General features: G+C 45.8%; 1 protein-coding gene across 7 annotated transcripts in view; it reads left to right on the forward strand.

Annotated features, from left to right (window-relative positions):
- The window catches only part of LOC139546608 (mitogen-activated protein kinase kinase kinase kinase 4-like), a 114,396-nt gene that overhangs the window by 86,532 nt on the left and 12,163 nt on the right, over positions 1-15,701 (forward strand). For all 7 annotated transcript variants that reach the window (XM_071355173.1, XM_071355174.1, XM_071355176.1 and 4 more), the window contains 8 exons: positions 1,758-1,872; positions 2,140-2,307; positions 2,411-2,554; positions 11,596-11,730; positions 12,684-12,784; positions 12,939-13,088; positions 13,246-13,405; positions 13,546-13,685. In XM_071355173.1, coding sequence (XP_071211274.1) covers positions 1,758-1,872; positions 2,140-2,307; positions 2,411-2,554; positions 11,596-11,730; positions 12,684-12,784; positions 12,939-13,088; positions 13,246-13,405; positions 13,546-13,685 — 1,113 coding nt within the window. The remainder of the gene's footprint in view (positions 1-1,757; positions 1,873-2,139; positions 2,308-2,410; positions 2,555-11,595; positions 11,731-12,683; positions 12,785-12,938; positions 13,089-13,245; positions 13,406-13,545; positions 13,686-15,701) is intronic.

Raw genomic sequence — 15,701 nt, forward strand, 5'->3', positions numbered from 1 at the left:
GTGCTCTCTCGCTCTCTGGCCACCTGGTAGTGCTCTCTCTCTCTCTCTCTCTGTCTCTGGCCACCTAGTGGTGTTCTCTCTCTCTCTGTCTCTGGCCACCTGGTGGTGTTGTCTCTCTCTCTCGCTCTCTCTTTCTCTCTGGCCACCTAGTGGTGTTCTCTCTCTCACTCTCTCTCTCACTGTCTCTGGCCACCTGGTGGTGCTCTCTCTCTCTCTCTCTGGCCACCTGGTAGTGCTCTCTCTCTCTCTCTCTCGCTCTCTCGCTCTCTCGCTTTCTCACTCTCGCTCTCTCGCACTCTCGCTCTCTCTCGCTTTCTCACTCTCGCTCTCTCTCGCTTTCTCACTCTCGCTCTCTCTCTCTCTCTCGCTTTCTCACTCTCGCTCTCTCTCTCTCTCTCGCTTTCTCACTCTCTCTCTCTCTCTCGCTTTCTCACTCTCGCTCACTCTCTCTGGCCACCTAGTCGTGTTCTCTTTTCTCTGGCCACCTGGTGGTGCTCTCTCTCTCTCTCTGGCCACCTAGTGGTGTTTTCTCTCTCTCTCTCTATCTCTCTGGCCACCTAGTGGTGCTCTCTCTCTTTCTCTCTCTGTGTCTCTGGCCACCTGGTGGTGCTCTCTCTCTCTGGCCACCTAGTGGTGTTTTCTCTCTCTCTCTATCTCTCTCTGGCCACCTAGTGGTGCTCTCTCTTTCTCTCTCTTTGTCTCTGGCCACCTGGTGGTGTTTTCTCTCTCTCTCTCTCTCTGGCCACCTAGTGGTGTTCTCTCTCTCTGGCCACCTAGTCGTGTTCTCTTCCTCTCTGGCCACCTGGTGGTTATCTCTCTCTGGCCACCTGGTGGTTATCTCTCTCTCTGACCACCTAGTCGTGTTCTCTTCCTCTCTGGCCACCTGGTGGTTATCTCTCTCTGGCCACCTGGTGGTTATCTCTCTCTCTGGCCACCTGGTGGTTATCTCTCTCTCTGGCCACCTGGTGGTTATCTCTCTCTCTGGCCACCTGGTGGTTATCTCTCTCTCTGGCCACCTGGTGGTTATCTCTCTCTCTGGCCACCTGGTGGTTATCTCTCTCTCTGGCCACCTGGTGGTTATCTCTCTCTCTGGCCACCTGGTGGTCTTTCTCTTTTTTTTTCTGAGTGCGACAACTACTCTAGTTTCCTCCATGCTCTGTAGGTGTGGTGTTTCTCCCCCTAATTTTTATTTTATTTTGACCAAGTTATTGGAATTTTACATAATTTCTTATTTTTAGACTTTTTTTGAGACTAGGTTGTGCTGGCTTACATATCCTCGGAGGCACATTTTGATTATTATTTGTGGCTTTTAGTCACAGATGATTAAAGACATCTTCCAGAAACCCTCGTAGGACTAGGCTACAACATAGCATATTTCAGGAATAAACACAGGTCATTATTTTACCATGAAAAGCCATTCCTTGAGATATGTTTTTGTTCCTCAACTTTTGTTATTTCCTGAACATTCCATCTGTTTTACCCACCACCATAGATACTTCTTGTTTTTGCCTGTTCCACTTTAATTCACTGTGTGATTTTGTGAATAGTTTTTCCTGTACCTGATTTCTCTATGCTCCTTACACCTTCCCCAGTTTCTATTTTTTAGTTTTGTGGTATTTATGGAGCTATGGGAAATGGTGTTTCATGTTTATACGTACACAAACTGCTGCCATTGTAGCCTTGGTCTAGGAGTTGGCTGGTAAGTCAATGACATAATGATTCTATATGTCTGTTGTTCTATTTACCTGCTCCTCTAGAGCCATTCTTCCAGCAACAGCATGCAGAAACACAAGTCCTCCTCCTCCTTCACTCCCTTTATTGATCCACGCCTCCTCCAGGTCTCTCCATCCAGCGCCGCTCTCAATAACTTGGGTAAGCCCCTGCCCCCAGCCCTCTTACTGGGCGACCAGTCCCCATCAGCAGTATCTGAGTGGTTCTCTCCAGTGTCAACAAACCTTGTGTTCGTTTCTGAGGCAACACCAGAGAACACCCGTTTATTCCAAACAAACGTTATAGAAATGTATAATAAATATAGAACATTTATAGAAACGTATACTAAATATACAGAACTGAATATTTATGATAGTAATACATAATCAGCTTGTATTTCCAACTGAATCCCTTCCTTGTCCTCTGCAGCTTTTGGGAACGACGCTAGGCTGGCAGAGGCACTGAGGGCGGACCCGTCGCGTAAAGGCTCCGTGGTCAATGTAAACCCTGTCAATACACGACCACAAAGCGACACCCCAGAGATCCGCAAGTATAAGAAGAGGTTTAACTCTGAGATCCTGTGTGCAGCACTCTGGGGTGAGTGGTCACAATTATCTCTGCTATGTAGTTATCACAGTAATATCAGTCTTCACTACCAGGTGACAGCAATCTAAATGCAAACCTGTGTGTGTGTGTGTAGGAGTGAACCTCCTGGTGGGCACAGAGAGTGGTCTGATGCTGCTGGACCGTAGCGGTCAAGGGAAGGTTTACCCCCTAATCAGCCGACGCCGCTTCCAACAGATGGACGTCCTAGAGGGACTCAACGTCCTGGTCACTATATCAGGTACACACACACAGTTACTATGCATAGATGGGAAAACAGACATTCAAACACGTGTGCGACACACACACACTATACGTACACATTTAATACACGTACATGGCTAGGGCTGATTTCAAGGTTTTACTGCTAACCTACAAAGCATTACATGGACTTGCTCCTACCTATCTTTCTGATTTGGTCCTGCCGTACATACCTACATGTACACTACTGTTACAAGACGCAGGCCTCCTTATTGTCCCTAGAATTTCTAAGCAAACAGCTGGAGGCAGGGCTTTATCCTATAGAGCAACATTTTTATGGAGTGGTCTACCTATCCATGTGAGAGACGCAGATTTGGTCTCAACCTTTAAGTCTTTATTGAAGACTCATCTCTTCAGTAGGTCCTATGATTGAGTGTAGTCTGGTCCAGGGGTGCGAAGGTGAACGGAAAAGCACTGGAGCGACGAACTGCCCTTGCTGTCTCTGCCTGGCCGGCTCCCCTCTCTCCACTTGGATTCTCTGCCTCTAACCCTATTACGAGGGCTGAGTCACTGGCTTACTGGTGCTCTTCCATGCCATCCCTAGGAAGGGTGCACCACTTGAGTGGGTTGAGTCACTGATGTGATCTTCCTGTCCGGGTTGGCACCCCCCTCGTGTTTGTACCGTGGGGGAGATCTTCGTGGGCTATACTCAGCCTTGTCTCAGGGTAGTAAGTTGGTGGTCTACGAATATCCCTCTAGTGGTGTGGGGGCTGTGCTTCGGAAAAGTGGATGGGGTTATATCCTGCCTGGCTGGCCCTGTCCGAGGGTATCATTGAACAGGGCCACAGTGTCTCCCGACCCCTCCTGTCTCAGCCTCCAGTATCTATGCTGCAATAGTTTAGGTGTCGGGGGGCTAGGGTCAGTCTGTTATATCTGATGTAGTAATTATCCTGTCTTATCCGGTGTCCTGTGTGAATTTAAGTATGCTCCCTTTAATTCTCTCTCTCTCTGCCCTCCCGGAGGACCTGGGCCCTGGGACCATGCCTCAGGACTTTATTTTTATTTTTTATTTAACCTTTATTTAACCAGGTAGGCAAATTGAGAACACGTTCTCATTTACAATTGCGACCTGGCCAAGATAAAGCAAAGCAGTTCGACACATACAACAACACATAGTTACACATGGAGTAAAACAAACATATAGTCAATAATACAGTGAAAAAAATAAAAATAAGTCTATATACAATGTGAGCAAGTGAGGTGAGATAAGGGAGGTGAAGGCAAACAAATATATGTATAAATAAATAAAAATATAAAAGGCCATGGAGGCGAAGTGAGTACAACACAGCAAGTAAAATAAAAAAATAAAAAAAACAATGGAATGGTTGGTTTGCAGTGGAAGAAAGTGCAAAGTAGAGACAGAAATAATGGGGTGCAAAGGAGCAAAATAAATTAATAAATAAATACAGTAGGTAAAGAGGTAGTTGTTTGGGCTAAATTGTAGATGGGTTATGTACAGGTGCAGTAATCTATGAGCTGCTCTGACAGCTGGTGCTTAAAGCTAGTGAGGGAGATAGGTGTTTCCAGTTTCAGAGATTTTTGTAGTTCGTTCCAGTCATTGGCAGCAGAGAACTGGAAGGAGAGGCGTCCAAAGGAAGAATTGGTTTTGGGGGTGACTAGAGAGATATACCTGCTGGAGCGCGTGCTACAGGTAGGTGCTGCTATGGTGACCAGCGAGCTGAGATAAGGGGGGACTTTACCTAGCAGGGTCTTGTAGATGACCTGGAACCAGTGGGTTTGGCGACGAGTATGAAGCGAGGGCCAGCCAACGAGAGTGTACAGGTCGCAGTGGTGGGTAGTATATGGGGCTTTGGTGACAAAACGGATGGCACTGTGATAGACTGCATCCAATTTATTGAGTAGGGTTTTGGAGGCTATTTTGTAAATGACATCACCGAAGTCGAGGATTGGTAGGATGGTCAGTTTTACAAGGGTATGTTTGGCAGCATGAGTAAAGGATGCTTTGTTGCGGAATAGGAAGCCAATTCTAGATTTGACTTTGGATTGGAGATGTTTGATGTGAGTCTGGAAGGAGAGTTTACAGTCTAACCAGACACCTAGGTATTTGTAGGTGTCCACATATTCTAAGTCAGAGCCGTCCAAAGTAGTGATGTTGGACAGGCGGGCAGGAGCAGGCAGTGATCGGTTGAAGAGCATGCATTTGGTTTTACTTGTATTTAAGAGCAGTTGGAGGCCACGGAAGGAGAGTTGTATGGCATTGAAGCTCGCCTGGAGGGTTGTTAACACAGTGTCAAAAGAAGGGCCAGAAGTATACAGAATAGTGTCGTCTGCGTAGAGGTGGATCAGAGAATCACCAGCAGCAAGAGCGACATCATTGATGTAAACAGAGAAGAGAGTCGGTCCAAGAATTGAACCCTGTGGCACCCCCATAGAGACTGCCAGAGGCCCGGACAACAGACCCTCCGATTTGACACACTGAACTCGATCAGAGAAGTAGTTGGTGAACCAGGCGAGGCAATCATTAGAGAAACCAAGGCTGTCGAGTCTGCCAATGAGGATGTGGTGATTGACAGAGTCAAAGGCCTTGGCCAGGTCAATGAATACGGCTGCACAGTATTGTTTCCTATCGATGGCGGTTACGATATCGTTTATGACCTTGAGCGTGGCTGAGGTGCACCCATGACCAGCTCTGAAACCAGATTGCATTGCGGAGAAGGTGTGGTGGGATTCGAAATGGTCGGTAATCTGTTTGTTGACTTGGCTTTCGAAGACCTTAGAAAGGCAGGGTAGGATAGATATTGGTCTGTAGCAGTTAGGGTCAAGGGTGTCCCCCCCTTTGAAGAGGGGGATAACCGCAGCTGCTTTCCAATCTTTGGGGATCTCAGACGACACGAAAGAGAGGTTGAAGAGGCTAGTAATAGGGGTGGCAACAATTTCAGCAGATAGTTTTAGAAAGAAAGGGTCCAGATTATCTAGCCCGGCTGATTTGTAAGGGTCCAGATTTTGCAGCTCATTTAGAACATCAGCTGACTGTATTTGGGAGAAAGAGAAATGGGGAAGGCTTGGGCGAGTAGCAGAGGGGAGGGCAGTGCTGTTGTCCGGGGTAGGGGTAGCCAGGTGGAAAGCATGGCCAGCCGTAGAAAAATGCTTATTGAAATTCTCAATTATAGTGGATTTGTCGGTGGTGACAGTGTTTCCTATCTTCAGAGCGGTTGGAAGCTGGGAGGAGGTGTTCTTATTCTCCATGGACTTTACGGTGTCCCAGAACTTTTTTGAATTTGTGTTGCAGGAAGCAAATTTCTGCTTGAAAAAGCTAGCCTTGGCTGTTCTAACTGCCTGTGTATATTGGTTTCTGGCTTCCCTGAAAAGTTGCATATCACGGGGGCTGTTCGATGCTAATGCAGAACGCCATAGGATGTTTTTCTGTTGGTTAAGGGCAGTCAGGTCAGGAGAGAACCAAGGGCTATATCTGTTCCTGGTTCTAAATTTCTTGAATGGGGCATGCTTATTCAAGATGGTGAGGAAGGCATTTTTAAAAAATGACCAGGCATCCTCTACTGACGGGATGAGATCAATATCCTTCCAGGATACCCCGGCCAGGTCGATTAGAAAGGCCTGCTCGCTGAAGTGTTTCAGGGAGCGTTTGACAGTGATGAGTGGAGGTCGTTTGACCGCTGACCCATTACGGATGCAGGCAATGAGGCAGTGATCGCTGAGATCTTGGTTGAAAACAGCAGAGGTGTATTTGGAGGGCAAGTTTGTTAGGATGATATCTATGAGGGTACCCGTGTTTACGGAATTGGGGTGGTACCTGGTAGGTTCATTTATAATTTGTGTGAGATTGAGGGCATCAAGCTTAGATTGTAGGGTGGCTGGGGTGTTGAGCATGTTCAAATTTAGGTCGCCTAGCAGCACGAGCTCTGAAGATAGATGGGGGGCAATCAGTTCACATATAGTGTCCAGAGCACAGCTGGGGGCAGAGGGTGGTCTATAGCAGGCGGCAACGGTGAGAGACTTGTTTTTAGAGAGGTGGATTTTTAAAAGTAGAAGTTCAAATTGTTTGGGAACAGACCTGGATAGTATAACAGAACTCTGCAGGCAGTCTTTGCAGTAGATTGCAACACCGCCCCCTTTGGCCGTTCTATCTTGTCTGAAAATCTTGTAATTGGGGATGAAAATGTCTGAATTTTTGGTGGTCTTTCTAAGCCAGGATTCAGACACGGCTAAAACATCCGGGTTGGCAGAGTGTGCTAAAGCAGTGAACAAAACAAACTTAGGGAGGAGGCTTCTAATGTTAACATGCATGAAGCCAAGGCTATTACGGTTACAGAAGTCATCAAAAGAGAGCGCCTGGGGAATAGGAGTGGAGCCAGGTACTGCAGGGCCTGGATTCACCTCTACATCACCAGAGGAACAGAGGAGGAGTAGGATAAGGGTACGGCTAAAAGCTATGAGAATTGGTCGCCTAGAGCTACTAGAGCAGAGAGTAAAAGGAGGTTTCTGGGGGCGATAAAATAGTTTAAAGGAATAATGTACAGACAAAGGTATGGTAGGATGTGAATACAGTGGAGGTAAACCTAGGTATTGAGTGATGATGAGAGAGATATTGTCTCTAGAAACATCATTGAAACCAGGTGATGTCATCGCATATGTGGGTGGTGGAACTGAGAGGTTGGATATGGTATAGAGAGCAGGGCTAGAATCTCTACAGTGAAATAAGCCAATAAACACTAACCAGAACAGCAATGGACAAGGCATATTTACATTAAGGAGAGGCATGCTAATCGAGTGATCAATAAGGGTCCAGTGAGTAGAGGTTGGTTGGGGTCGTGGCGATCCAGACAGCTGGCCGGGTATATGGCTATCGGTAGCAGCATAGGATGGAGGTCTGTTTGTAGATACCTCGTGCGTTTCCGTCGGTAGGTTAGTGGGGTTCCGTGTAGTGGGGTTCCGTGTGGTAGAGGGGATCAATCCAAATTGGCAAAATAGATATAGTGACCCAAGGAAAAAATAAAATAAATAAATAATAATAATAATAATAGTTGTCCAATATACTTGTTCAAATAGCAGCCGATAAGACAGCTAACGATTAGCGGGCCTCAGATGAGCGTTCAGGTAACGTCGGGACGGAGGTGCCAGTTGGATAAATCCCTCGGGCAGATAACGTCGGCAGTCAGTCGCGGCAGTCAGTCGTGAAGGCCCGGTGGGGTTCCGTATCTGCAGCAGCAACAAAAGAAACGGGTCCGGATGGTGATGGAACTCCTCAGCTGGCTAGCTCCAGAATGATTAGAGTTTGCTCCGGGGTCGACGTAAGCCAATAGTCACACGGTTTGCAGCTAGCTAGCTGCGAAATCAAGGTACAAGTGTCCAGAGCCTGCGGCTGGAATCCGGGGAAACTGAGAGAAAAAGAGTCCCGGAATGCTCCGGTCCGAGTCGCGTTGCACAAAAGTGCCGGTAGATTATCGAGCTAAAGGAATAGCTGATGACCACTAAACGTGGGCAGCTGAAACACCAACGCTAGCCAGCAAACCGGCTAATTTCGGGGCAGCTACAGATTAGCTTCTGGCTAGCTATCGGAGTAGCTTCTGGTTAGCTTTCAGGCTAGCTTCTGAATTAGCCCCTGGCTAGCTTCCACGATGGATTTTCAGATTGAGGTAAATAATACTTTTTGTAATTGGTGAAGCGGGTTGCAGGAAAGCTTTTGCAGGAAAGCTTTTGTAGTTGAGTTCTTGGATAATAAAATAGATAAAAGATATGCGAAGAAAGGTGTAAATATATATATATACAGGACACGAACAATACGGAACAGAAAAAGACGTCTGAACTGCTAAGCCACCTTGGACGAGGACTACCTGGCCTGATGACTCCTTGCTGTCCCCAGTCCACCTGGTCGTGCTGCTGCTCCAGTTTTAACTATTCTGCCTGCGGCTAAGGAACCCTGACCTGTTCACCAGACGTGCTACCTTGTTCCAGACCTGCTGTTTTCGACTCTCTCTACCGCACCTGCTGTCTCGAACTCTGAATGCTCGGCTATGAAAAGCCAACTGACATTTCTCCTGAGGTGCTGACCTGTTGCACCCTCTACAACCACTGTGATTATTATTATTTGATCCTGCTGGTCATCTATGAACATTTGAACATCTTGGCCATGTTCTGTTATAATCTCCTCCCGGCACAGCCAGAAGAGGACTGGCCACCCCTCAGAGCCTGGTTCCTCTCTAGGTTTCTTCCTAGGTTCTAGGGAGTTTTTCCTAGCCACCGTGCTTCTACATCTGCATTGCTTGCTGTTTGGGGTTTTAGGCTGGGTTTCTGTATAGCACTTTGTGACATCTGCTGATGTAAAAAGGGCTTTATAAATACATTTGATTGATTGACGGAAAAACAGACATGCACACAGACGTAAGGGGTCTAAGTGATCTCTCTGAGACCGTTCGTGCAAAGCAGACATAGTGTCTGTAGGTTCCTGCTTCTCTTTCCTGTGCTGTGGTCACATAATTGACTGTAGCAACCATCCAACGCTCGCTGGTCTGTGTCACCCAGTGTTGCGTCGGATGTCACAACAGACAGAGGAAATTGAGTAAATGGACAGTTAGTGTAGGACGTCATACACTGAGTGTCCAAAACGTTAAGAACATGTTGAGTCCACCGCTTCCCACAGCTCTGTCAAGTTGGCTGGTGGACCATTCTTGATACACACGGGAAACTGTTGAGTGTGAAAAACCCAGCAGCGTTGCAGTTGTTGATGCAAACCGGTGCGCCTTTTGTCTTGTCCATTCACCTTCTGAATGGCACATGCACAATCCATGTCTAAATTGTCTCAAGGCTTAAATCCTTCTTAAACCTGTCTCCTCCCCTTCATCTACACTGATTGAAATGGATTTAACAGATGACATCAATAAGGGATCATATCTTTTTCACCTGGATTTACCTGGTCAGTCTGTCATGGAAAGAGCAGGTGTTCATAATGTTTTGTACACTCAATGTATACATGTAGTGCATGTCCACTGACACACACACACACACACACACACACACACACACACACACAAAGGTTTCCATGATGAAAACACACACACACACACACACACAAAGGTTTCCATGATGTAAACACACACACACACACACACACACACACAAAGGTTTCCATGATGTAAACACACACAGATTGCGGTCTGATTGCAGTGTCATCTGTCAGATTGATGTCATATTGCAATGAAGGAAAGAAAGGGTCCATGCTCATGAGACATGGAGACAATTTGACGTTGCTTCTTCCATTTTTAGCGTAGATAGAAATACTTACGTTTTATCCTTCAAGCCATTGTCGTTGTACTGCATCATTCTCAGTAGATGAGTATGAAAGTTGTGTGTGACGACTTGTTGGTCAGTTCACCGAAAATGTTATTTGTCTTTTAAATTGCCCACAACCTCAATGTACATTCACAAACACAGTTTTCCATTATGTTGCAACTTGTTGTCAAATATATACAGTACAGGTTGTGCAGAAATACAGAGCCTGTCAGATCCTCTGTCCTAGTATCCATAATGTCAATCACAATTGAAACAAATAATTCAATACTTGGGGGAAAACTCCAATATCTCCATAATACACTACATGACCAAAAGTATTTAGATACCTGCACGTCGAACATCTCATTCCAAAATCATGTCATATGGAGTTGGTCTATATTCTGGGAAGGCTTTACACTAGATGTTGGAACATTGCTGCGGGGACTTGCATCCATTCAGCCTCGAGCAGTAGTGAGGTTGGGAACTGATGTTGGGCGATTAGGTCAGGTTCGCAGTCAGCATTTCAATTCATCCTAAAGGTGTTCGATGGGGTTGAGGTCATGGCTCTGCAGGCCAGTCAAGTTCTTCCACACCGATCTCGACAAAAAATGTCTGAATGGACAAGCTTTGTGCACAGGGGCATTGTCATACTGAAACAGGAAAGGGCCTTCCCCAAACTGTTGCCACACAGTTGGAAGCACAGAACCATCTAGAATGTCACTGTATGCTGTAGTGTTGATTTCCCTTCACTGAAACTAAGGGGCTTAGCCCGAACCATGAAAAACATCCCCAGACCATTATTCCTCCTCCACTAAACTTGACAGTTGGTGCTATGCATTTGGGCAGGTAGGTAGCGTTCTCCTGGCATCCGCTAAACTCAGATTCGTCCGTCGGACTGCCAGATGGTGAAGCGTGATTCATCACTCCAGAGAACACGTTTCCACTGCTCAAGAGTCCAATAGCGGCAAGCTTTACACCACTCCAGCCGACGCTTGGCATTGCGCATGGTGATTTTAGGCTTGTGTGCGGTTGCTCGGCCATGGAAACCCATTTCACGAAGCTCCTGACAAACAGTTCTTGTGCTGACGTTGCTTTCAGAGGCAGTTTGGAACTCGGTAGTGAGTGTTGCAACCAAGGGAAGAAGATTTTTACACACTTCAGTGGTCCCATTCTGTGCGCTTTTGTGGCCTACCACTTTGCGGCTGAGTCATTGTTGCTTCTAGAAGTTTCCACTTCACAATAACAGCACTCTCAGTTGACCGGGGCAGCTCTAGCAAGGCAGAAATTTGACGAACTGACTTGTTGGAAAGGTGGCATTCTATGACGGTGCCACGTTGAAAGTCACTGAGCTCTTCAGTAAGGCCATTCTACTGCCAATATTTGTCTATGGAGATTGCATGTCTGTGTACTCGGTTTTCTACACCTGTCAGCAACGGGTGTGGCTGAAATAGCCGAATCCACTAATTTGAAGGGGTGTCCACACGGTTTTTGTATATATAGTGTACCTCCATTCATTGCAATAAGTTTGTACAATAAAACATCCTCTCTCCACCCATTGCATGGAAGTAGGATGAAGGTCCCCCTACACACTGATCTTGGGTCAGTTTGGCATGGCCCACACTAATGGTGGCTTTGGGGAGCGGAAGCTGATCCTGGACCTGTACCTATGGGAAACTTCACCCCTGTGCCATTACATTTAGATACTGTATCGTAGGTGCATTGTAGGTACCCAGACCCTTGACTATTCCCTTTGTCTGACCCTGTCTCGTGCAGGCAAGAAAAACAAGCTGCGTGTTTACTATCTGTCCTGGCTGAGGAACAAGATCCTGCACAACGACCCTGAGGTGGAGAAGAAACAGGGCTGGGTCACTGTGGGAGACCTGGAGGGCGCTGTGCACTACAAAGTTGGTACGTTCCATCTTCAACATGCATCTGGCCAGTAGGGTTAAAAGGATGGAACGTTATGATGTGGGGAGAAAATTCATTTTTTTAGGACAGTTTTTTCATAGAAATTGATGCTATGGTCATGTGTCTGCACAACATGTTTAGGAACCACCAAAGACTGTTGATTTTTCATATGACCCTCCAAATGAACCAAACAATGTTTTCTCTCAGTTGGTCTTCATCCACTATGTTAGAATCACTATCTTAAAGACAGCCTGAGTAGGGTGCATAATACACTGGCACAGCACGTCATGTCATGACTGCAACATGGAAGAGAAAAAGTCAGAGTTTTGCAATGATAGGTACATCAACTTCCCGGAAGAGACGAGACCAGAGCGTTGTCTCACGCTCCATCTCCCCAGATTAGTGATGTCACAGGCCAAAGTCCTGAATTTGCTGTTGTAAACCCCGCCTCTCTGTCAGAGCTGTCAGTCACGCCATCTATGTTCTGCCCATGAGTTTAAGCCATAGAATCGTGTATACTTTTTTTGTGGGAAAGTATACAATTGCTTCCTAATACGAAATACCCTCGGTCTACCCAGCGAACGCCATGTCCCAATTCTGTCACTTCTCTGAGTAAGATAATAAGACTGTAATATTATGTCAGCTAAAAATATTTTGGTAGAATTACATCTCCTACTAATAATAGTACTGGGACAGAGAACTTAAAAACAATAAGACTGCTGAACAATTAATGAAATTACCCCCCCTCCTTTTAAAACATTTCTTAAAATTGCATTGCTTGCACACATTTCACGGTAACGTCTACATCTGTTGCATTTAGCACATGTGGCAAATAAAATTTGATTTGATTTTGATACTGTCATTAAAAGTCTTGAGGATGCTCTGAATTAACCCTGTCAGTTGGTCCCTCTTATGACATCTTCCTCATGTATCCCAACTGTTTTATTTCCCAGTGAAATACGAGAGGATCAAGTTTTTGGTTCTGGCCCTGAAGAACTCGGTGGAGGTCTATGCATGGGCACCAAAGCCCTACCACAAGTTCATGGCTTTCAAGGTGAACATTAAGGAAACCTAAGATACCTATGGGAGCTAGTCACTTCCATCTATTCAATCAGTTATGCAGCTATTGTGAATTGTTATGACAATCATACAATGACACACACACTACTGTATGTGAATGACCTTTGCCCCCTGGTTGACCCCTGCAGTCGTTTGGTGACCTGGTGCACAAGCCCCTGCTGGTTGACCTGACGGTGGAGGAAGGTCAGAGATTAAAGGTCATCTATGGCTCCAGTAACGGATTTCATGCCGTCGACGTGGACTCGGGGGCAGTCTACGACATCTACCTGCCCACCCATGTAAAAAAAACCACTAGTGTCTATGTAACCTCCTCCCTCATCCCCTTCTCTTTTTCCTCTATTTTTCCATGGATAACTTCACTATTGAATTAACATTATTGAATTAACATGGTTCCCCCTCTTTCTCTCAACCTTCTCCCTCTGTCTCCCTCTGTAGATCCAGACCAGTATCCAGTCCCATGCCATCATCATCCTGCCCAACACAGATGGCATTGAGCTGCTAGTGTGTTACGAGGACGAGGGTGTCTATGTCAACACCTATGGACGCATCACCAAGGACGTGGTGCTGCAGTGGGGCGAGATGCCTACTTCTGTGGGTAGGTGGAGACACACACACACGTACAAATACACATACACACTCACACAATAGGTCCTTAAATTAAGTGTTTGAACATGTTAACTCGGTTGTCATACCACCCACTCACCCCCCTGTCCCCCTCTTTGTCTTTCTCTATAGCCTACATCCGTTCTAACCAGATCATGGGCTGGGGGGAGAAGGCCATAGAGATCAGGTCTGTGGAGACCGGACACCTGGACGGGGTCTTCATGCACAAGAGAGCCCAGAGACTCAAGTTCCTGTGTGAGAGGAATGACAAGGTTAGACCCCTAGACACATGCACATACCAGTGTTTCCGTTAGACGGTAATAACTGGCTTTTGTCCGATACAAAAAAAAATGAAAATCAGATAAATAAAAATGTAACTTATGTAACTGGTTGTATGAATTTGGGATCTATCATCCCACAACTGTCCCAGAATCTGTTTTGAATAGGCTATTTCTTTCTCGATAAGCTGACCAATAAAATCGGTAGCCTAAACTTTTCTAGTATAGTAGATTGACGTAGGCTATCCTCGACTTGCATGTTCTGTTAACATGAATTACCATATTCTAAATGTGATTTCTGTCATTCTAAGCCCCGTGGGTGGACACCCTAATCAGGTTACACACCAATGCGTATGGGTCCGGTAAATTTCTCAATTGTCCGATAAATTAAAATGTTGCCTGTCAAATGTTCAGCGCCACATTTTCCTAACGGAAAACCTGGCACGTACACACACACACACACACACACACACACACACACAGATACACTTGGAGGTAATTACCTAGGTTGAGGGCTGTTTACACTAATAACTCTGTCCCTCTCAGAGCTCTGTCTCCTGTTAGTGTGTCACAAAGCGCTGACTCATCCTGTGTCCCAAGCAGACTCGGGACCCCATTCACTGAGTCTATCAATCGATCAATCATTCCATTGAAACATAGGGTATTTTTAGACAGACAGCAATTAGGCTAAAGTGGCCATCAAAGCTAGTTTCTGACCCTTCACTCTCCTTTGTTGACCAGTGGAGTAGGCAGAGTAATGCACAGCTATACACCAACTATACCCCCTGCTTCATTAAGAATGGCAAAATAAGGTTTTTGGTGCCTTTTTGTATTTCATGTTCGGAAACTTTTTAGCCTCTGTTGGATTTCTGTTATACACACCAATTAAGAGCTGAACTAGCTAGTATGTTAGATGAGTGGGACCAACCACAAAGCAGAAGCAGCTAAACTGGTGGAGAGAGCTAGTCTAGCCGTAGTTTCCCCATTTCCTATAGTCTCTCACTGATGGGAAAGATGTACAGACATTATGTGAGGTTGAAAAAACTCCAAGGCACTCATTGGTTAGTTATAAAATCCCAATATCATTTTAAGTTTCTATATCTGGAAGAAATTAATATTTTTGTACCTTTTATTTAACTAGGCAAGTCACACAATTCTTATTTACAATGGCTGCCTACACCGGCCAAACCCAGGCAACACTGGGCCAATTGTGCACTGCCCTATGGGACTCCCAATCACAGCCGGTTGTGATACAGCCTGGATTCAAACCAGGGTGTCTGTAGTGATGCCTCTAGCACTGAGATGCAGTGCCTTAGACCGCTGCGCCACTCGGGAGCCCAATATAGTGTTTCTGAGAATCACCAAATTCTACACTGAACAAAAATAGAAACACAACATGTAAAGTGTCGGTCCCATGTTTCATGAGCTGAAATAAAACATCTCAGAAATATTCCATACTCACGAAAAGCGTATTTCTCTCAAATTTTGTGCACTAATTTGTTTACATTCCTGTTAGTGAGCATTTCTCCTTTGCCAAGATAATCCATCCGCCTGACAGGTGTGGCACATCAAGAAGCTGATTAAACAGCATGATCATTATACAGGTGCATCTTGTGCTGGGGACAATAAAAGGCCACTGTAAAATGTGCAGTTTTGTCACACAACACAATGCAACAGATTTCTACATTTTTGAGGGAGTGTGCAATTGGTATGCTGACTGCAGGAATGTCCGCCAGAGCTGTTGACAGAGAATTGAATGTTCATTCCCCAACATAAGCCACCTCCAACGTAGCTTTAGAGAATTTGGCAGTGTGTCCAACTGGCCTCCCAACCGCAGACCATGTATATGGCGTCTTGTGGGCGAGTGCCCCATGGTGGTGGTGGGGTTATGGTATGGGCAGGCATAAACTGCGGACAATGAACAAAATTGCGTTTTATCTATTGGCAATTTGAATGCACAAAAATACTGCAATGAGATTGAGGTCCACTTTTTTTTAAGGTATCTGTGAC

The sequence above is a fragment of the Salvelinus alpinus genome, chromosome 20 (assembly GCF_045679555.1).
Source record: "Salvelinus alpinus chromosome 20, SLU_Salpinus.1, whole genome shotgun sequence".
In the NCBI taxonomy this organism is placed as follows: domain Eukaryota; kingdom Metazoa; phylum Chordata; class Actinopteri; order Salmoniformes; family Salmonidae; genus Salvelinus; species Salvelinus alpinus.